This window comes from Hyaena hyaena, unplaced genomic scaffold (assembly GCF_003009895.1).
Source record: "Hyaena hyaena isolate Hyena2069 unplaced genomic scaffold, ASM300989v1 scaffold_56, whole genome shotgun sequence".
Taxonomy (NCBI): Eukaryota; Metazoa; Chordata; class Mammalia; order Carnivora; family Hyaenidae; genus Hyaena; species Hyaena hyaena.
The window spans coordinates 2,096,511-2,120,888 of NW_024080688.1; the positions used below are offsets into that span (position 1 = coordinate 2,096,511).

A 24,378-nucleotide genomic window follows, 5' to 3' on the forward strand; every position below is an offset into this window, starting at 1 on the left:
AAAACCCACTGAGATACCACCTCATGCCAGTCAGAGTGGCTAAAATGAACAAATCAGGAGACTCTAGATGCTGGCGAGGATGTGGAAAAATGGGCACCCTCCTACACCGCTGGTGGGAATGTAAGCTGGTGCAGCCCCTCTGGAAAACAGTGTGGAGATTCCTCAAAAAATGAAAAATAGAACTCCCCTACGACCCAGCAATAGCACTGCTAGGGATTTACCCAAGGGATACAGGAGTGCTGATGCATAGGGGCACATGGACCCCAATGTTCATAGCAGTACTCTCAACAATAGCCAAATCATGGAAAGAGCCTAAATGTGCATCAACGGATGAATGGATCAAGAAGATGTGGTTTATCTATAAAATGGAATACTACATGGCAATGAGAAAGAATGAAATCTGGCCATTTGTAGCAACATGGATGGAAGTCGAGGGGGTTATGCTGAGTGAAATAATTCAGGCAGAGAAGGACAGATACCATATGTTTTCACTCATATGTGGAACAGGAGAAACTTAACAGAGGAGCATGGGGGAGGGAAGGGAGAAAAATAGTTAAGGAGAGGAAGGGAGGCAAATCATAAGAGACTCTTAAATACCAAGAACAAACCAAGGGTTGATGGGGGTGGAGGAGAGGAGAATAGGGGTGATGGGCATGGAGGAGGGCACATGTTGGGATGAGCACTGGGTGTTATATGGAAACCAACTTGACAATAAACTATGAATGAATGAATGAATGAATGAATGAATGAATAAAATTTGTATGGAACCACAAAAGACCTCAAATAGCCAAAGCAATCTTGAAAAGCAAAGCAAAACTGGAGGTATTACAATTCTATATTTCAAGTTCTATTTCAAAGTGGTAGTAATTAAAACAGTATGGCATAAAATAGACATGCAGATCAATTAAATAGAATATAAACCCCAGGAAAAAAAAACACTATATGGTCAACTGAGCTTTGACAAAGGAGGCAAGAATATGCAATAGGGAAAATACAGTCTCTTCAAGTGCTGGGAAAACTGGATAGCTACATGCAAAAGAATGAAACTAGACCACTCTCTTTCATCATAGCGCAAGAATAAACTCAAAATGGATTATAGAAATATGAGACCTGAAACATAAAAATTCTTGAGTAGAGCATAGGCATTAATCTCTCCAAGATGGGATGTAGCAACAGTTTTCTAGGTCTGTCTCTTGGGGCAAAGGAAATAAAAGCAAAAATAAACTATTGGGACTGCATCAAAATAAAAAGCTACTGCATAGCGAAGGAAACAATCTACAAAATTAAAAGACAACCTAATGAATGGCAGAAGGTATTTGCCAATGACATATTCAGTAAAGGGTTAGTATCCAAAATATATAAAGAAGTGATACAACTTAATACCCCCAAAAAACAAATAATCCAATTAAAAAATGGGCAGAAGATATGAAGAGGTATTTCTCCAAAGACGACACCGAGATGGTCAATAGACACATGAAAACGTGTTCAACGTCACTCATCATCAGGGAGATGCAAATCAATACGCGATGAGATGTCACCTCACATCTGTCAGAATGGTGAAAATCAAAAACATAAGAGACAACAAGTGCTGGTGAGGATGTGGAGAAAAAAAGAACTCTTGTGCACTGTTGGTGGGAATGCAAACTGGTGCAGCTACTGTGGAAAACAGTATACGGAGGTTCTTCAAAATATTAAAAACAGAACTACCCTACAATCCATTAATTGCACTACTGGTTATTTACCCCAAAATTTCAAAAGCACTCATTGAAAGGGATATATGCACCCCTATGTTACTGCATCATTATTTCTAAGAGCCAAACTATGGAAGCAGCCCAAGCGCCCACTGACAGATGGACGGATAAAGATGTGGTATATATACAGTGGAATAGCATTCAGCCATGAAAGAATGACATCTTACCATTTGTAACAATATGGATAGACCGAGAAAGTATAATGGGAAGTGAAGTCAGTCAAGCAGAAAAGACAAATACCATATGATCTCGCTCATATGAGGGATTTAAGAAACGAAACAAAAACAAAGGAGAGAGAGAGAGAGACAAACCAGGAAACAGACTATAGAGAAGTGACGGTTACCAGAGGGGAGGTGGCTGGGGGCATGGGAGAAATAGAGATAGAGCATGGGGGTGATCGAGTATGCTTATTATGATGAAAAATAAAATGAAATAATAAAAATGTTTTTAATTTAAAAGAGCCACAGCCCTATTTCGAGCTTGTTAAGAGAAAGAACCATCCTTCTCTAAGAAGGATTCCAAATTCCAATACCTGGAAGGGTCATTAGCTCAAGAGCATCATTTAAATGGAGAATATCACGGAGAAAATATCTTTGGCCAAACACCAACAACAGTGTTTGTCTCTAGGAAGGGAACTGGGTGGTAAGGGACAAGTGTGGAAGATTTCCTTTTCATGCAGAATATTTTTTATATCTTTAAATTTCATAAAAAGTGTATTATTCATCTATAAAATTTTCATCCTGGTTCCAGCTGACCATCACTAGTAAGAAATGCAGGCCTTAGCCTGCCGGATCTTATTTTTCAAAGAAGCTAGAAATGGGAGAATTCAGATTTTTATGTAAAACTCTTAAGGTTTAAATGCTGACTTTATTCAGAATTTAACATACAGGGCAAGCCAACAAAACATACCTGCAAGCCATATCTGGTTCACAGACCAAACAGTCTGCCATCTCTAATCAAAAATTTGACGTGTGGCTTATGATTCCAAACGTATTGATAAAATTTAATGTAGGAAATTTCAGAAAGAAATCTCAGGCTTGTGGATGAAACCATGTTCTCTCCTACCCCACCGTCTATTTACTCACTAATGCTCTCTTAAACTTCCCCTTCTCTTCCTGGGTCTTTGGAAAGGCTATTAATGCAACTGAAATGCCAAAGAAGCCAGATTTCATCAAGGAATCTGCCCATTATCCTAGCATCTGCTCTGTTTTAAAGGGTGAGGTTTGGGATCAATTTCAAGTTGCAATGCATCTAGCCAACAGAAGAGAAGTATATGAATTGTTCTTACCTGGGGAGAAATATTCCCCCAGCCAATTAATCAAACACTTGCATGGTAGAAAAGACCTGTAAGTTATTTTCACCTTATCATCAGGCAGTACAGGGCTGCTCAAAGGCATAATACAGTGGCCATGACCGACACAGTGTTCTGAACTCTGTCTGGGAACCAGTCACAGTTCTGGGGAAAATCTCAAATTCTCTTAAAGTTCAGCAAAGTTGGTTGTAAGTTGAATATTCTATCTACCGACTGCCCAGAGTAAACAAAGGCAAGTTAAAGAAGCACTGGTTTCAGTTTCTTTTTAAAGTTTTATTTACTTAAATAATCTCTACACCCCACGTAGTGCCCAGACTCGTAACTCCCAGATCAGGAGTCACATGCTCTTCCGACTAAGCCAACCAGGCACCCCAGGACTGATTTCAGTTTTAAAAGTAGTACTAGAGATGTGCTCTGTTGCCTGCCTGGTGCACCTAAATCTCTTGCCTCAATCTGCTCAAAGCTTCCAAGGATTTGATTCTGGTAGTTCCACCCTTTACTCCAGGTTAGCTCCAATCTTCCAAACAGCAGGCTTAGTTTGCCACCAGTGAGTCCAGTATTGGGCCTCAATGTCTACTCACTGACCACTGGGCCTGCCCCAACGGTGAAGACACGCAACCCCGGGCAGGGGTGGGAATGGGGTGGTCGTCAATAAACAGGACGATAGGACTCAAGGTCTCTTCACAAGCATTCCACTCCCGCAGGATACAGGCACGCAAGGTTTTCCTTATGTGGCATGTGGAAATGCTAAGACAGGCCACGTATTTTCTCAATAACTTCTTCCCAGGAAATTAACATATGCAATATATTCTAATTGACAAGCAAAGCCTAACTATCTCAGGTTGTGACTGGAGAAGCCATTTGTGGGAGGGTTCAGTGGCCTAAGAAGATGTATCCAATCATGAAATAAAAGCCAGGCATATTCTCTCAGAACATGGCCGGAGCCCAGTCTTCCCTGTCATACATTCTGATGTGTGGACATTAGAGCCAACTCTCCAATGGCTACACACATACTGTTCTTCAGAAAGGACTAGAAGTGCTTGGAAATCAATAACCTATACTCCCTTTAATTACATACAATGTACACCTACTAAACAACAATCTGCACACATGAGCATCCAGCAATTGCAGAAGTTCCTTTCTTCTCTGATAATTAGCAGACTTATTTAATGATGTTTGTTCTAAGGGGAAAAAGTCATAATTAACCGCTTCCTTACTTTTCCATAAATCTGAGTATCAAATAGGTTTCAGACACATGAGTCCTCAGTACAGAAAGCTTGCTTCATTCTTACCTCAGCAGCCTGGGTCTCTTGATGCAGCAATGTGAGACCGGTCAAGTCTTCTAAGAAGGAATGTGAAGAATTAAACACCTTTGCCAGGAAATTAAATCCTTCTCGTTCATACTGATCAAGAACCTGTAAAACATTAATTTTTGTTAAAAGGGGGTTGTAGGTTTAAAAAGCATATCCTAAAATTTTCACTTCTACAAGCACCTATCAAAAATGAAACTAAAACTAGAGTCAAATATGAAGATAATACTGCAATGGGGTGGGCGAAAATCGGGAGGGCTATAATGTATCATTTTTCCCTTCTCAGAAAGAATGACAATATCGTCTTCCAAGTCAGACACAATTTTTCTCAAATAAAATTTAACACTCATGCAAATTCAGTACAAATTCTAGAAAAGCTATGGTTACCTGATTCTAAAGATCACTTGTTAGTAAAAAAAAATTATAGGCCAGAGAAGAGTCAAGAAAAATAATAAAAAGGATAAAGGCAAAGAGGGACAAATGGATGGGAAATGTGATCTATGGGCTAGCCATGTTTTTAAAAAGCAGAATAGTTTAAAAGGTCAAAATAAATTTCACCAGGCATGTCACAACAGAAGATATCCAAATGGCCAATAAACATATGAAAAGTTGCTCAACATCACAAGTGATTAGGGAAATGAAAACTAAAACCATAATGAAATCCTGCTTTAACCCACTAAAATGGCTAAAATTAGAAAGAAGTTACCCAGTTCTGGCAAGAAGGTGGAAAAACCTGGATTGTCATGGGAATGCAAACTGAGAGCTACTTTGGAGTCTTAACACTTACATGTCCTCTGATCAAGCAATTATATTCCTAGAAATATGTCCCAGTAACAAAACGTATGCAATTGGGCATCAGAAGACCCAAAGTGTCTATACTAGCACCATTCATGACAGTTCAAACTAGATACTATTCAAATGTCCATCAACAGTAGAATGAATGAACAAACTGGTATATTTATGCAATGGAATACTACTTGGCAATGAAAACAAATTATATCTACCTAACAACATAGATAACTCTCACAAACATAATGTTAAACAAAAGAAGAGAAGCAGTATGATTACATTTATAGATTCTGAGTTCTTAGAAAAAAATAATAATGATGATTATCATATTTAAAAATTCAAAGATCACAGGAATTGTGAAAATTAGAAACAATAAGGCAGAATGTCTCAGAAAGTCTCTCCAAACTCAGAAGAAATGAAGAGATGAACGCATCAAAAAGACAGCAGACACTGAAGAGAAATCCAAGAAATGAATTACACATGAAGAGAAAGGCTGGAGAAGCAGTAACACCGGAAATAGAAAACCAGAAGAAAAAAAAAAAAAAGAACAAATGTACATCCGTCACTGTATTTTCACTGCCCTAAAAATCCCCTGTGCTCCATCCAGGTATCTCCCACCCACCCCACCCTGACTACCACTGACACTTTTACTGTCTCCATAACTGTGCCTTTTCCGGACCATCATACAGTATGCAGCCTTTTCAGACGGGCTTCTTTCACTTAGTCATATGCGTTTAAGGTTCTGCCATGTGTTTTCATGGCTCAGTAGCTCATTTTTTTTTTTTTTAGTGATAAGTAATACCCTGTTTTTGTATGTGCCACAGTTTATCCATTTACCCACTGAAAGGTTGGTTTGCTCCTAAGCGTTGGCGGTTATGAACAAAGTCGTCATTCACAAACAAACAAATAATAAATAAATAAATAAATTTCCAAATTCCTCCATTCGGAAATAAAAATGTATAAACCTTTGATCCAGCAATTCCACTTCAAAGCCCTTTCACACAGACATAGTTGTCCAGGGGCAAAAAAGAATCGACATTGAACGATGCTCATTGAAACATGGCGGCCACAAAAGATGAGAAGCAATGACACTTTAACAGGGCACTGATTAACAAAATTATGGTGCATTTACAATCAAGGGCACAGTCTAGATCCATTAAAAGGATGCGGTAGCTTCACAGTATTGATATAAACTTATTTCCCAGACATACGGATATATTAAAAGCAATGTACAGACCAAGTGTCTAGTATTAACGTTTTTAAAATAAAGGTAGAGGAGGAAAGAGGAAGAAAGGGAAATGTGACCTGTGTGTACGCTTGATCGTGTATATAAGATCTCTGGAAGAATACACACACGTGACTGGCGTCAAGTAGTCGCCTCTGTAAATGCTTTTATGCTACTTGAATTTTTAAAACCAGGGGCATGTATTATTTTTAAATAATATTAAAATCTCTATTTTCCCCCTAATGCTGGAGAAAGGTTTCAGAAGAAGAAGAACTCCTCTAAAGCCCTGATGGAGCTGGAGTAAGGAGGGGAGCCCTCCTTCAGCCACAGGAAGCAAAGCAGCTGCAGTGGTAAGTTAGGAGACTAGGGAGCTGGGGGCTGAGAAGTTCTGGAGGGTGGCAGTAGGCAGCAAGGTCATCCGCCACCAGAGAAGGGGACAACGTGGACCATGGAGCTTGAGGAGGGTGGTGATGCTCTGGCACAGCTGCGTGGGGAATGTGGGAAAGGAGGCAGAGGTCCCTGCTCAGGAGAGAAAAATAGAAGTTTTGGGGAAAATGTGGTTAAGGACCTAGCTAAGCTTGGGGACAGGGTAAAGGTGCCACAGAGGTCATGGAAATCAAGGGACTGCTGAGTCCCAATGGGAAGAGCCAAGGAAGGTAAGGTAAGACCTGCGGGCTGGAGGGAAGAGGTACGCCGGGACCCTGGAGGAGCAAAGGGTGACCAGGATGCCTCAAGGCACACACAGCAAAGCCTTTGGTGGATTAGCCCAGTAAATTAATCAGACCACCCAATGCCTGGATGAAAAGGCACTTAGTAACTGAACCCCTCAGTAATAAAGGGATTCTTTACAAACCAGAATTTTATCTTAGGGAAAATATGCATGAAAATTAAGCAATCTTTTTCAAAATGATAAATACTGTGTGCTTAGTGATCACTTATTTCTGAACCAATGAGCTACCTTGGGCCAGGTTTGCAGTAAGGTGAAAGAAGAAACTGGGGCACCTGGGTGGCTCAGTCAGTTAAGTGTCTGACTTCAGCTCAGGTCATGATCTCATGGTTCATGAGTTTGAGCCCTGCGTCAAGCTCTATGTTGACAGCTCAGAGCCTGGGACCTGCTTCAGACTCTGTGTCTCCCTCTCTCTCTGTTCCTCCCCCACTCATGCTCTGTCTCTCTCTCAAAAATAAATAAAAACATTTAAAAGTTCTTTTAAAAAGATGAAGAAACAGGTTTGAAAAATGGACAAAAACTTTGGAAAAAAAACTGGAATGATTCCAGAGATGATACTATGTTGGGCCTTAATTAATCTTTCCGATTTCATTTTTTTAAATTTTATTTCTAGGAGAGAGAGAGAGAGAGACAGCGTGAGCAGGGGAGGGTCAGAGAGAGAGGGAGTCACAGACTCTGAAACAGGCTCCAGGCTCTGAGCTGGCAGTCAGCACAGAGCCCGATGCGGGGCTCGAACCCACGAACCACGAGATCATGACCTAAGCGAAAGTCGGACGCTTAACCGACTAAGCCACCCAGGTGCCCCTAATCTTTCCGATTTCAAGCCCATGTTTCCACGGGTAATTTTGCAGTGCTACAAATCTGAATAGCAGAAAAATGAACAGCAAGAGCAGCAGGAGTGAAAGCCTCCCCCATAATCAGGATGTGCAGCAAGTTAAATGCTGAAACATTATTCATAGGCCTGGCTTCAAAAATATGTGGAAAAACTTAATCCTCCGGGGGCATATTTAATCATGCCAGGGTTTTCTAGTATTCCCTTTATGTGCTGGGAAGTTCATCTGTGTTATGAGTATAAGCAGCTTATAAAAGGTAAAGGATATTTTCCCCTACAAACAATTTGACCTTCTTAAATGGGAAAATGTGTTTTAAATTACCCCCCACCCCCAGAAAGATACCATCACAATGAATTTGAGCACTGCAACAACCTGTCTACATAAAGCCTATTGCACCTCCTGGGTAATTACATAATACATGGCCCTGACACATGTACACATTACATTTTCATAGGTTCTAAGTACCCTAAAGGTGCTGGGGGAGTTTGCTAAGTAGAGAGATAATAATGACTTTTTAAATATAAAGATATGCATCCTTTCCTGATGAACATGATTATCCTATTCATGACATACATACAGCTGGACAAAGATGGTAGAATCTCTCTCTTTTTTTTAAAATTCATTTATTTATTTTGAGACAGAGAGAGAGCACAAGTGGGGAGGGGCAGAGAGAGAGAGAGAGGGGAGAGAAATCCCAAGCTGGCTCCGTGCTGCCAGCACAGAGCACAATGTGGGGCTCGAACTCATGAACCATGAGATCATGACCTGAGCTCAATCAAGAGTCAGATGCTTAACCAACTGAGCCACCCAGGGGCCCCAAAGATGGTAGAATCTCCTTTTAGGACCCGGTTTTAGGAGTATGTGTTCTCTTGCTGAGATGTTTTGTCAATTCTTTACTAGATCCAATCCATACTCCCCAGCAAGGCACTTAAGTCCCTCCAGAACTCTGCAATTTTGGACAACTCTCTAGCAAATGCCTTTCAGAGGGTCTAAGATCTGACAACACCATGCAATGATTTACATTTCACGAGAAGAAGAGATTCGTGGTTTACAACTTTTGTGTATTCTTAAAAGAGGATATAAGGAACTAATACCTGACTTAAAAAAAAAAAAAACAGCTTATGTATGTGTTGGTGTTTTTTTAGCTTATGTATTTTCATGCAGGGTCTGCAAGTCACTTAAAGTCTCTGTTGTTTAGAAACAGTAGTTACTCTAAATGACTTAAGAATATACATGTGTCCTAATTTCTAAAATACTCAGGGAAAGCCAGTCTGACAGCCCAGACAGGGTAATAAAAGAGTGTGGCTGGGGGGGCGCCTGGGTGGCGTCTGACTTCGGCTCAGGTCATGATCTCACAGTTCGTGAGTTCAAGCCCCGCGTCGGGCTCTGGGCTGACAGCCCAGAGCCCGGAGGCTGCTTCGGATTCTGTGTCTCCCCTTCTCTTTGCCTCTCCCATGATCATGCTCGCTCTCTCTCTCTCTCTCTCTCTCGATGATAAACAAACATTTAAAAAAGAAAAAGAGTATGGCTGGAAGTCACCAAGAATCCACAAAAGAAGGGTCAGAACACTCCCATCTGAGGTTCAGTCACCCAGCAGGCTGCCGAGGCTTTGCTCCAAGTCGAGGGCAAAGCCTTCTGTTTTCCATCTCTGTTGTAAGGGAGCCCTTCCAGGGCAGAGAAGCCTCACTTTGGATAATGAGCTGGGAGCATCACTCAATAAAGCCAGGAAACCCCCTCACCCGTTTCTGTCTCTCGGTGTCTGGGATTCCTGTCATAATACTAAAAAAGAATCAAAGGAGAAGAAAGAAGCTCCGATTTCAGCAGACCTTACAACTGCTGCGCCGCCGTCACTGCCCCCAGCTCCTCTGTCGTCCCCTCTTGGTGCTACGCATTGAGAGTGACCTCCTGTCCTCCCCATCGAGTGAGATCTTTCACTTCCATCCAAGTTCAGCTCAAGTACCAGCTCCTGCAGCAAGCCATGCTGATTCAATTCCACTCTGTATGAGCTCTTCTTCCCTTTAATATTCTGACCTCCCTCTCCAGGACACGCTAAATTGCCAAAGGGACTGAAGGAAACGCTCTCACAATCCCTGGTAATCGAGAGTTGATGGCATTTCCAACTATCAACCGGTCGGTAACTTTGTTTCTGTTTCTATACATGTCAGTGATACAGAGCAGATGATAGATGGAAAACAGCTTCATGTGGAAACATGTAGCTGTCAATCTAACTAAATCTGCTGCTGTTAACTTACTCTGTTGGACACAGGCAGGATTTCTAAGGCCTAACTTTAAAAAAAGAAAGACAGATCTGAGTTCAAGATATGTAATGGCATTACCGGCATACCAAAAATAGAGAACAAGTCTCTTGTTCTTTCCTTAAAGTCACTGTACAGTGTGCAATCTTTGGCATCCAAATGCAAAATGGATACAACTATAATTTAGAGGATGTGGAAGAGTTCAGATCAAAACACCAAATAGAATCAACATCAAGATAACTGACTATGGAATGTAAGTCCCAACCCTTTACTATTTTAATTAAACTTCTTATGGTATAACACATAACTGCACTTAAAAAATCAAATATTAGAGGGGCACCTGCGTGACTCAGTTGGTTAAGCGGCCGACTCTTGATTTTGGCTCAGGTCATGATCTCACATTTCGTGAGCTCGAGCCCTACATCGGTCTCTGCACTGAGAGTGAGGAGGCTGCTTGGGATACTCTCTCTCATTCTCTCTCTCTCTCCCTCCTCCCTCCTTCCCTCTCTCTCTCTTTCTCTCTCTCTGTTATTCCCCCACTTGTGCTCTCTAAATAAATAAACAAACAAACAAACAAACTTAAAAAATCAAGTATTAGGGCGCCTGAGTGGTTCAGTCATTTGAGCACCTGACTCTTGATGTCGGCTCAGGTCGTAATCCCAGGGTTGTGGGATCGAGCCCCGTGTTGGGCTCTGTGCTTGCTGAGCATGGAGCCTGCTTAAGATTCTCACTCTCTCTGCCCTTCTCCCCTTGCCCGTGATCTCTCACAAAAATTTTTTTAAAAAATCAAATATTGTAATCTTGTTTTTTTTTCACATACCCAATCCCAGTCATGCTTGAGTCAACTGGACAGAAGAAAAGAAACTAATAACTGGGAAGTAACACACAACTGAGAGTAAGAGAGTAACCTGGCAGCATTGGGCAAAACACTTCACCTTTTGGAGCCTGTCTGCTCATCTCCAACATGGGGATGCACCTCCATGCCTGTTTCCCTACATACTGAGATACAAAAAGGATTTCATGATTCCAATTGCTGACAAAGAATGCTTTATGAAGAGGAATAGAAATGCTATGAATTAGTTACTTTAAAAATGTTATTATTCCCAAATAGGGCTTGATAAATACAGAAAATGCCTGAGGAGACGACACACAGAGATGTCAGCGATAATAGCAGAGTAAGGACCTCTGTAAACCCTCTCCTCCATAGAGAAATAGAACAGTGACAAAGTCTGGAGAGACTTTATTCAAGAAAACATCTGAATCTCTGTAAAAACAATGGGCTCTGAGGCTTTTAACATGCTCCACTCCCACCCCCTTCCCCCTTCCCCCTTCCAGCTCGACTGTAGCCTTGAAGCCTGTAGCCTTCACAATCACAGTGAGAACCAGCCTGGCAGCCACTGGAGAGGTACACTGGGGCTGAAGCTCCTTCAAAGCTCCTTTTTCAGAAAGTTCCCACCTGCTGGGCGGTTCCCAAGGAAACCCTGCTTGCATGTTGTTTTTATTTAACCTGCCTCAGGACTCACGCTGTGTGAAAGCCTTTCTCCCAGGGCAAGTTGTAGAAAAGTATCAGCAACAACTGTTTCACATCCTGATCTCCTGAGATGGTGGATAACAGTTGCTGCAACAATACGCCAGCCGAAGGGCTTAAAACAGAAATCTGGGGAATACCGTAAGAGACGCTGAAAAGTTCCAGCATATTTTCGGGAATCTAGAAGACTGTGCCCAGGCACAGGGTGAGGTATAGGCCCAAAGTTGTGCATGTGCTCAGCAAAGCTCTGAGAAGGCCCTAAGCTCTCATCTCTAGCTGACCCTGAGTATTTGTGCAAGCAAGAGAGGAGAGGGAAGGCAAAGCTCTTAAGTGCCTGGCTCAGCACTGAAGGGCCCCCCAGGACATACACAGGGTACCGCAGCAAAGACTGACTTAGCGATTCTGGGAATTTAAGAAATATTGCTGGCTCATCATTAGATGGCCACCAAGCTAACCAAGGAGAAACTTCATGTGGTCACACAGGACAAAGGACACCAACTTAATGCAAGCAGTTCAGAAAAGTCACTAACTAACAAGCAACAACAACAACCATGGCGATAAACCATAAACCACGGCTGGGGACAGAGTCTGATTTCCAGAGTTAACATGTTATATTATTTAACATGTCCAGTTCTCAGCAGAAATTACTGGATATGCAAAGAAACCAGGAGGTATGTCCCAAACACAGAAACTAAAACAAGCCACAGTCCACAGAAGTCATTCCTGAGAAACTTACTAAACAAAGACTTTAAAACTGCTATTTTAAGTAAATTCAAAGAACTAAAAGAAATCATGTCTAAGTATCCAAAAATAAGTATGAAAATGATGCCTCACCAAAACAGAGAATATCAATAAGGAGAAATTGTACAGAAGAACCGAAGAGAAATTCTGGAGCCGAAAAATACAACAATTGAATAATTCACTAGACAGACTGAAATCTCTAGTTTCAGGCATGGTAAAGAAAGAATCAGTCAATTTGAAGACAGGTTAATTTAAAGTATCCAGGGGCACACTGGTGGCTCAGTTAAGCATCTGAACCTTGGCTTCGGCTCAGGTCATGATCTTGCAGTTCGTGGGTTTGAGTCCCACAGCATGCCCTGCACTCTCGGCTAGGAGCCTGCTTGGGATTCTCTCTCCCTTTCTCTCTGCTCCTCCCTCCCTCCCTCCCTCTCTCTCAAAATAAATAAGTCAACTTTTTAAAAAAAGTATCTAGTCTGAGGAGCAGAAAGAAGAAAAATGAACAAAGCCTCAGAGACCCATATGAAATCATCAAGCATACAAACATGTCCCTAAAAGGAGTTCCAGAAGAGAAGAAAGAAAAGGGAAGAAAGAATATTTGAGGAAATAATGGCAAAAAACCCCCCCCCAAATTTGATGAAAAACAGTAATTTGCACATTGAAGACTGTATAAATCATAGAAGAATATGTAAATGTAAATCACCTCCAAGTAGAATAAACTCAAAGAGATCCATACCTAGATACATCACAGACTATTAAAAGACAAAGGGATGATCTTGCAAATCCAACAGAGAAATAACCCGCCACGTAAAGGGGATCATAAATTGCCAATTTCTCATCAGAAACTACAGGGACCAAAAGGAGTGGGATGAAACATTCCGAGTGTTGAAAGCAAAAGACTGTCAACCAAGAATTCTATGTGCAGCAAACCCAACCTTCAAAAATGAAGGAGAAATTAACACCTTCCCAGATAAACAGAAACAAGAGAATTCATCACCAGCAAACCTACCCTGCAAGAAATACTAAAGGGAGTACTTCACATTGAAATGAGAGGACACCAAACAGTAATTCAATTCCATAAGAGGAAATAAAGAACACAGGTAAAGGAAACTACATAGATAAATATAAAAAACAATAAATGTTTTTTTCTTTATATATATAGATAGATAGATATATGAGAGAGACAGAGAATATACACATATAGAGAGAGAGGTGGGGGCAGGAAGAGAACAAGGAAATTAAAATGGCACATTAGGAAATATCTATTTTGGGGCCCCTGGTCAGTTAAGCATTTGACTCCTGATCTCAGCTCAGTTCTTGATCTCAGAGTTGTGAGTTCAAGTCCCCTGTGTTGGGCTTCACACTGGGCATGGAGCCTACTTAAAAAAAAAAAAAGTCTATTTAACACAAAAAAAGTTGGAATACAGAAAAAGAGGAATTCAGAAAGAAAAAAAGGCATAAGACACATAAAAACCAAAGATCAAAATTGCAGGTGTAAATCGATTTTATCAGTAATTACATTAGATGTAAATGAAATAAATCCTCCAATTAAAAGGCAGACGTGGCAGAATGGATGGGTAAAACAAAAAACATCATGCAACTATATGCTGTTTGTAAGATTCATTTTAGATTCAAAGACATAAATAGGTTGAAAGTAAAAGAACAGAAAAAGATATTCCATGCAGTTTCAATTATGCACTATAAATAACTTCTGAAGATATAATGCACAGTATGGTGATGACAGTTAATAATACCATCTTGCACACTTGAAATTTGCTAAGAGGACAGATCTTATATTAAACTTCCCAATGCATGCACGGGCACGCGCGCGCGCGCACACACACACACACACACACACACACTCTGGTAACTATGTACAGGTGATGGAAATGTTAACTAGCTTGGTTGTGATTATCATTTCAACATATATACACACACCAAGTTGCACACCTTAAATATGTACAATTTTTATATGTTAATAATATCTCAAAAAAGGTGTTTAAAAAAGAAAAAGACTCCATGAAAGCAGAAAACGAAAGATAGTTAATTGGAGAGACTATACTAATATCAAACAAAGGAGACTTTAAGAAAAAAATTGTTACTAGAGGTGAAGAACATAATATATGATAAAAGGTTCGATATATTGAAAAGATACAATAATTAAAATCTTATGTGTGCCTATCAACACAGCCCCAAAATATATTATGCAAGAACTGACAGAATTGAAGGTAAAAATACAAGATTAAACAATAGTTAGAGATTTCAACCTGCACTTGCAATAATGGATATAACAACCAGACAGATCACCAAGCAAACAGAAGACTCAAACAACATTATATATCAACTAAATCTAATTAGCATCTACAGAACACTACATCCAGTGACAACAGAATACATATGCTTCTCAAAGGCTCATGGAACATTCTCCAGGATGCAGCAGGTGTTAGACCATAAAACGTGTCTCAGTAAGTAAAAGAAGGTGCAATCACACAAATTATCTTCTGTGATCACATGGAATGAAACTGGATGTCAATAACAAAGAAATTTGGGAAACTCACAGATATGTGGCTATTACACAACACACCCTTAAAGGAATGGTTCAAATAAGAAATCACAAGGGAAATTAAAAAATACTTTGGGAAGAATGAAAATTTAAAAAATAATAAAACACGTAACATACCAAAAGTTATGAGACACTGAACACGGTGCTCAGAGGCAAATTTATAGTTATAAATGCCGATATTAAAGAAGAGTGATTTCAAATCAATAACCTACCTTTCCAACCTAAGAACAAAACAAAAGAGCGATCTAAACACAAAGCAAGCTTAAAAAATACAAAGAATTGAGAAGAAATAAAATCTTTTCAGAAGACAAACAAAATTGACAAAACTTCTATCCAGACTGCCAAATATTAAAAAGGGAGAAGACTCAAATTACCAATATCATCAATGGGGGGGGGGGGGTGTGTCTTACTGTCAATCTTTCAGAAATCAAAATTGTATGGAAATACTCTAAACAACTATAGGCCAGTACATAAGATAACCTAGATAAAAATGGAAAAATTTTGATGAAGTCGCTAAATACTGAACTGACTCAAAAAAAATGAAAATCTTAATAGACTCATGAAAAGTGAAGACACTGAATTACTAATCACAAACTTCTCACAAAGAAAAGCCCAGAAGTAGAGGGCTTTGCCAATGAATTTTACCAGACATTCCAGACATTCAAATTAACCAATCTTTCACAAATCCCCCTGAACAACAGAAAAGGAGGAAACATGCCTCAACTCTTTTGAGACCAGAATTAGCTTAAAAATTTTTTATGTCTATTTATTTTTGAGAGAGAGACAGAGACACAGAAGGAGGCAGACACAGAATCCAAAGCAGGCTCTAGACTCCAAGCTGTCAGCACAGAGCCTGACGTGGGGCTTGAACCCATGAACCATGAGATCGTGACCTGAGCCAAAGTCAGACGCTCAACCAACTGAGCCACCCAGGTGCCCCCAAACCAGAATCATCTTGATACCAGAACCAGACAAAGTCATCACAATGAAAACCAAAGGCCAATGTCTCTTATGAATATAAATGGAAGCATCTTTAATAAAATATTAGCAAACTGAGGTGCCTAGCTGGCTCAGTCAGAAGAGCATGGGACTCTTTATCTTGCGGTTGTGAGTTTGAGCCCCACATTGGATATGGAGCTACTTAAATAAATAAAGCTTTAAAAATATTTATTTAAAAATTAACAAACTGAATCTCCAGCAACATAAGGATTATACAGCAGGACAAAGTGAGATTTATCCCTGGAAAGCAAGCCTGGTTCAACATATGAAAATCAATGTAATTCATATTAGTAAAGAACAAAAACCACACCATCATCTAAACAGACACAGAAAAAGCATTTAACAAAATCCAACACGCTTTTTTATAAGCAATAAGCTTGTAATGGAGGAGAATCTCCCCAACTTCCTAAAGGGCATTAATAAGCATCAATATTATACTTAATGCTGAGAGACTGAAAACTTTCCCACTAACATCAGGAACAAGACAAGATTCCCACTTTTGCTACTTCTATTCCATATTGTACTGGAAGTTCTAGTCTCAGTAAGAAGCAAGAAAAAGAAACAAAAGCTTCTGGAAAGGAAGAAGTAATACTCTATTTTCAGAAGACATGACCATGTCCATGGAAAAGCCTAAGGAACCCATTAACACTCTTAGAAGAAACAAGTACATTAAGCATCCTACTCATGAGTAGTTCATTCTACTCTTGGAGGATAAAAGTACCATATACAAAAATCATTTTATTTCTATATACACCAGCAATGAATTATTCAAAGAAGAAATTAAGAAAACAACTCCATTAATAACAGCATAAAAAATATCTAGGAATAAATTTAACAAAATAGGTGAAATACATGTACACTGAAACCTACACTGCAAAAAGTTCTAAACACAAAGGTATCCCAAGTTCACTGATTATAAGACTTAATGTTGGTAAGATAGCAATATACCTCAAACTGATCTAATGTTGTGTGTGATCTCAGCTGGCTTTTAGAAGGCAGGGACAGATACTGACAAACTGATCCTAAAACTCATATGGAAACCTAAGGGACCTAGAATAGCCCAAAGAATCTTGAAAAAGAACAAACTTGGAGATCTCACAGTTCATGATTTCAAAGCTTACTAGAAAGATACAATAATCAATACTAAATGGTACCAACATGAGGACAGACTGACAGATCAATGGAATAGAGTCCAAAAATAACCCCTTACATTTGTGGCAAGAGTAACAAGGTAACTTAACAGGGGTAGGAAAAATACTTTTTAACAAATAGTACTGGGAAAATTAAATATCTACATGGAAAAGAATGAAGTTAAGCCCTTACCACATACAATATACAAAAATTAACTGAAAATGGATTATCGATCCAAATGTAAGCACTTATAACAATTACACTCATAGCAGAAATCCATAAATCCTTATGAGGTCGGGTCAGACAACAGTTTGTTACATGTGGCAACAAAATCCTATGCAACCCACCGATGCCCTCCCCAAATTAGGATGTCATCAAAATTAAAAACTGCTATGCTTCAAAGGATATATCAAGAATGTATCTGCAAGTTACATATCCGTTAAGGGTTTGGTATCAAGAACTCTTACCGCATCTCAATAAAAAGACAAAAATAACTTTTCTTAATGGACAAAGGGAGTGAATAGACCTGTCCCCTCAAAAAGATAAACAAATGTCCAACAAGCCCATAAATAGACGCTCAACATCACTGGTCTTTAGGGAAATGCAAATCAAAACCACACTGAAATATAGCACTTCACACCCAGCAAGATAGCTACAATAAAAAAGAGAAAATAACAAATGTTGACAAGAAGATGGAGAACAAAATCCTCCCACGCTAATGGGAATTTAAAATGGTACAGCTGTTGTGGAAAACAGTTTGGCAGTTTTATAAGATGTTAAACAGAGTTACCATATGACCCAATAATTATACTCCTAGGTATACACCCAGGAGAACTGAGAACATATGTTCATACATAAATGTCTGTAGCAGCATTATTCATAGGAGCCCCAAAGGGAAACAACCCAAATATTCATCAGTTGATGAATGGATTAAAAAACGTGGTATATCCATATAATGGAATATTTTTCAGCCTTAAAAAGAAATGAAGTACTGACACATGCTACATTAGGATGAACCTTGAAAGCATTATGCTCAACAAAAGAGACCCTTTGCAAAAGGGTACATGTGTGGTTCCATTTATATGAGATGTCCCGAACAGGAAAATCCAGAGACAGAGAGTCGATTAGTGCTTGCCAGGGTCTAGGGGAGGCTGGGAATGGGCGGAGTGACTACTAATGGGTACTGGGATTATGAGGTTTGTTTGGAGGTGATGAAAATACTCTGTAATTAGATAGTGTGAGGGTTACACAAACTTGTGAATATACTTAAGAACCAAAGAACTGTACACTTTAAATCAAAGTGGCAAATTTTATAATATATGCAATGTGTTTTAATAATTTAGCTAGAATAATTAAAAACACTATCTGGAGGGACAGACGGAGGGGTGGATTGATGGACGGATAGACAGATGCACTTAACCTCTCCCCTATCAATCTGTGGACTGCTTCTTAAAAATGCGTCATTTCCAATTAGAGTTGTTTGGAACTATATAAGTACATCTGGTTTATCATCTTAAAAGATCAACAATACTTCTGAACATCCTTGGAAAGATGGACAAACATATGTAATGAGGAGAAAAAGAAGAAAAAGGAAGCTCTCCTTAGAAGGTTTCACTACCTTCAAGTTTTGGGCATATTAAAAGATCAAAGAACTACTGCAGACCCTTTGTGGAAAAGCTAATTTGCCTCCTCTCCGCCTCCAAAAAAAATAAATAAATAAAAATATAAAAGCTAATCTGCCACAAACAACTTTATCTAAATCTAAAATAGCTCTTTTTAATTCTATCCGAAAAGCAATATAAGGTTTTCCTAAATAATTTGACTTCACAAATTTGAGTTAATGACCATGATATTAGAATGATCAAAATATTTACAAATGGATGCTCTAACCAACTTATGTACTTTTTAGACTTATGCTATTGCATAGTGTAAATCTGAGGAGGCCTCATTTTGAATACGGACAGAAGTCAACATGGAGGCAAACTGGAGAAACGCAAACAAAAAGCTGCTCGGAGAATATTTATAGCCCAAGCCACTTGATACATTCATTTCAATGTTGACAGAGCCTGCTCTAGGTCACAGCCTTCTAGGGGAAATTCAGTATGTTTCTGTATACGGGGTACCACCTTTTATTTCTTTTCCAGTTTTTTTGTCATGGTGGTGGGAGTGGTGGTAAAATAAACATAAACTTTACTATCTTAAATATTTTTAAAATGATAAGTTTACTTATGTATTTTGAGAGGGACAGAGTGAGCAGGGGAGGGGCAGAGAGAGGAAGTGAGAAAGAATCCCAAGCAGAGTCTGTGCTGACAGCGTGAAGTCTGATGCGTGAGCTTGAACTCGCCCACCGTGGGATCCTGACCGGTGCCAAAACCAAGAATAGGACCCTTACCCGACTGAGCCACCGAGCCGCCCCATCTTCAGTATTTTGAAGCGTACGGTTCAGTGGCATTAAGTACATTAACAGTGTCGCACCACCGTCACCACCACCCTCCATCTCCAGAACTCCTGTCATCTTGCAAAACTGAAACTACACCCATTAAACACTAACTCACCATTCTCCTCCTCCAGCCCCTGGTGATCGTTCTACTTTCCATCTCTGAATCTGTCTACCCTAAGTACCTTATTTAAGTGGAGTCATGCACTGTTTGTCTTTTTGTGATTGGCTTCTTTCACTTCGCATAATGTCCTCAAGGTTCCTCTGTGTTGTAGAGTGTATGAGCATTTCCTTCCCTTCGAAGACTGAATAATATTCCATTATACGTACAGACCGCGTCCTGTTAATTGATTCTTCTGTAGATGGACACGGGGGTTTCCATGTTTCAGCTATCGTGAATAATGCTGCTACAAACAGAAGTGTACAGGAGCGCTCTCTCTTGTCAGGGAGGTAACCAAATATCGACCATAACGTACAACGCATGCAAACTGTTTTCACACTTGTGAGATTCATTCTTTGGTCTCAGGCTCGCTTACACATCAATGCTTTGTTGGTTTGTTTTTATCACTTCATTACCATTTCAATTAATAAAACCAAGTTAGGGAAAAGAACTGGACTGCCTTACCTACTTACGTATTTATTAACACTAAAATGTAAAAGGAAGAGTTTTCACCCCAACTAAAGGCAAGTGACTGACAGAAAGAAAAAAAAACAACCCAGAAGTTAAGCGGCGCCTGGTTGGCTCAGTCAGTTGAGTATCTGACTTCAGCTCAGGTCATGATCTAGCAGTTTGTTGGGTTCGAGCCCCGCGTCGGGCTCTGTGCTGACAGCTCACAGCCTGGAGCCTGCTTCGGATTCTGCGTCTCCCCTTCTTTCTGTCCACCCCTCTTTGTGCTCAGTCTCTCTGTTTCTCAAAAGTAAATAAATGTTTAAAAAATTTTTTTAAATACGTAAATTAAATGTTTATATAGATACAAGTTGTGTTTCTTAAGTAACCTCCTCTCATCCTTCATTATCTGAACAGAAGGAATCATACAAGAACTACCCCACTTGTCTATATTCTCCACTGAACACAAGGCTGAAACACCCACCATCTTAAAAAATATAATCGCTCTTGATAATCCCTTTGTCTAACTACCTTCCTCCCCCCCACCCTTAACAGTAAATTTTTTTTTTAAAAATCCTTGAAAAATGTATCCATTTCATCATATGAATGGGGATAAGGAAAGCAAAGAGAGGATACAATTGTATCTATTGTGTACACGAATCTTTACTTGAAAATGAAATTTTTATAACTTTCCCTGCTTATTTTTTTAACCTAAATCATATTTTTTCATGACTACAACAAATTGAAGATATTCTTGGAAAGATCATTTGGAGGATGCCAAGACATTTAAAAAAAAGTACACGTGAAACCTTACTATAACAAAGTACAGCTTTCTAAAGCCATTCTTGAAAATAAGTTACAAAGCACAGAAACTACTGAGCCAAGGTTCTCAGACTACAGACTCCATCAGAATCCCCCCAGGGCTCGTTAAAACAGAAAGCTGAGCCACACCCCCAGTTTCTCATTAATTAAGTCTAGGGTGGGGTCTAAAAATCTGCATTTCTAACTCGTTCCCAGAAGATAGGGGCTGTGGTCTTAGGACTGGGCTTTGAAAGCAGCCTCCTTTATCTAAGCAGGGACGCCTCTTACACTCACCCCATAAAGAAGCGTGTATGTTGCCCTAACCTTAAAAACTCATCTTTAGCTGTTCCTAAAAGAAAGAAATTACTGTGTGATATTACTGTTTATTTAGCAGCTTTAGTCAAACACTTTGATAAATTCTTTATTGTAAAAAAGTTTTTAGTTCCCCTGCGCAGAGAGCCAGCTCTCCTTAAGAAAATTATTACCCCAAGTGACTTTTGTAATGTGTGAATTTTGGTTCGGTGAGTTTCCTTTAATTTTGGAGCTGAGAATTATACAAGCACACATTTGGCAGGCAACGTCCACTGAGAGAAACTAGGCATTTGCTTATATGAAGTTATTTTACACATTATTCTCTATCTCCATCTGCATGACCCTTGATGTCACTGCCATAAACTAAGAGTGCTTGCCTGGAAATAGCCCAGACACAGGTTTGATCTGATTCATGGCGTATTTGGGGGGAAAACATATGCTTGAACGAACACTTAAAAAATCAAATGCTTTGACTTTAAAATTCAAATTTCCATTTACTCTTAAACAAACAACAGAAGATCTGGCAACATTACTCCCACATTCCCACAAGTCAGTGATCCGTCAGACCTGGGCTCTTGCTGTCCCTCAGGGAGAACCTGGGCTCCAGCCGGCCACTGTCCCCACTCCTTTCCTGTCTCTTGACATTAGTTCGTTCCGCTCGTATGTTTCTGAGCCTGCCTCGTAAGCTTGTGTGTTTGGGTGCCTAGCATAACAGTTTCAAAAAGTATATATACATTGGCTTAAACTAAGTGCGGTGTAGGTAAGTCCCTTTGGACTCTGTCCCCTATGGACTAAGGTTGTGTGTGGTCTATCAGAGGCTACCCCACTCTTGGGTTAGAAACCTGCGGGCTAGGATGAGCATTCTCTAAAAGGCAGTTTGACAAGCTGAGACCCTTTCCTGTACGGCCAAAAGGACAATGTAAATGATGGGTGAGAATGAGCAGCAGAATGCTTATCATTTTAACCTTTTTGTTGTGAAATAATATAGATACAAAACATTATAGTTTAAAAAACTGTAGAGTGAACTCGTATATTACTGTCAATAATAGGATGAGCACCTGGGTGGCTCAGTCAGTTGAGCATCTGATTTTCGATTTCGACTCTGGTCTTGATCCCAGGGTCATAGGATCAAGCCCCAAGTCTGGCTTCACACTGAACGTGGAGCCTGCTCAAGACTGATTGTCTCTCACTCTCTCTCTGCATCCCCAACTCTTGAAAAAAGAAAAAAAAAAAAGAAAAAAAAAGAACATCACATTGGAAGCCCCTACCAAGCCCACCTGACAATCACAGCACCCTATAAGTCTCTCTGAGGTCAACACTGACTTTATGATAACTGATTCCTTATTCTTCTTTTTAGTATTTCCGCCTAAGTCTGTTTCCCACACACACCACCCCTTAGTTCTGTTTTTGAATGCTGAATTTATACATTTATTCCTTTGTGTCTAACCTTTAAAAGTTTAGTACTATGTGGGGTGCCTGTGTGGCTCAGTCAGTTAGGCATCTGACTCTTGATTTCAGCTCGGGTCATGATCCCTGGGTTGTGGGATCGAGCCCCATGTTGGGCTCCATGCTGACCATGGATCCTGTTTAAGATTCATATTCATTCTCTCTTGCTCGCTTGCTCGCTCGCTCGCTCTCTCTCTCTCTCTCCTCCCTCCCTCCGCCCCTCTCTTCCCTCCTGGTCTCTCTCTAAAATAAAAGAATTTGAAAAAATTTTTAAAAAGTTCTTTAAAGAAATAAATAAAATGTCAATACTCTGTAGTTAGGTTGTGTGATAACTGTGTTTTCTAATTGTGTTTTCTATAAGCATCAATTGTATTGATGCTTCCACACTCCTGGCTTCATTCATCTTCTTTCCGCTCTTCTTTTTACTTTTTATCTTCTGTTTGTTTGTATTTGTTATGCTACTTTTTCTAACTTCTTGAGATAAATCTGTGCTCACTAATTTTAGGCCCCCCCTTTTTTTAAGGATATCCATTTTTCTATTAGGCCTCCTTTATCTGTACCCTATACATTTTTACAAAAAATGTTTATCATTCATTTCAAATATTTCTTAATTTCCATCATTTCTTCTTTAACTCATAACTTTTTCAGGGATATATACTTGAATTTCCAAATAAATACAGGGAGAGGATTTTCGAGCGGTCGGTATATTACTGATTTCTAGCATAATTCCATTGGGATACAAGTATACATTCTGTATAGTTTCAATCTTCGAAATGTCTGGGACTTGCTCAGTGATCTAGTCTATGGCAAATTCTTGTAAAAAACTGTATGTGTGCTTGACAAGAACGTGCTTTGCACTTTGGTGCAATGTGTTCACTAGAACAGGTTTCTTAATCGTGTGGATCAGATTTTTAACAACCATCATTGACTTTTTTGTATGTTTCTGCGAGATAACAGAAAAAATCTTATATTGGTCTCTGCCCCCAGTTCCCGGCACAGAGCTCCAGAAATCCTTGCAGTTTACTCAATGAGAAGGGCATTCTTACCTTCTCTATTTCCCATCTTTCTACCTCTCCATGCTTCACCTTGAATAGTTTCTTCGAACCTATTTTTTTCACTTTGTAGATTTGCTCTTTGCTGTGTCTAACTGCCTATAAAGCCATTCACTTTGTTTTTGTATTTTAGTTGTAGAGTTTCTTTGATTTTTTTTTAATGTACAAAGCCACATTTTAGAGTTTTCAGTTTCTGCTGAAACTAAAGTCTGACTTTTCTTTCTTTTAATCCGTAAATGTAGTATTTTATCATCTGCTTCTGAGAAGTCCAATACATAGAGTCTCTGTGTGTCTATTTCTGTTGCCTGTTGCTTCTGCTGACTCACCAGTTTGGTGTCTTCTTTCTTTGTGTGTCTGGTTACCTCTGACTGTGGCTGGATACGGTAATGGAAAAAGTATTTGTAGAAGTAATGTGAGGATTAGGATCTACTAAAGATTTCACTGCTTTTGACCTGGCCCCCATGGGCACTAGCTATAGGCATCCATCTTAATCCATGCAAACCTTCAAGTCTGTGGGCCACTCAGGCAACACGAAATGGGCTGCAGCCCACCCGAGAGTCAG

The 24,378-nt window shown here is 39.6% G+C and overlaps 1 protein-coding gene across 5 annotated transcripts in view; it reads right to left on the minus strand.

Annotated features, from left to right (window-relative positions):
* Positions 1 to 24,378, minus strand: part of ATG7 (autophagy related 7) — a 241,284-nt gene that overhangs the window by 115,971 nt on the left and 100,935 nt on the right. For all 5 annotated transcript variants that reach the window (XM_039231270.1, XM_039231273.1, XM_039231272.1 and 2 more), the window contains one exon: positions 4,356 to 4,478. In XM_039231270.1, the coding sequence (XP_039087201.1) occupies positions 4,356 to 4,478 (123 nt within the window). The remainder of the gene's footprint in view (positions 1 to 4,355; positions 4,479 to 24,378) is intronic.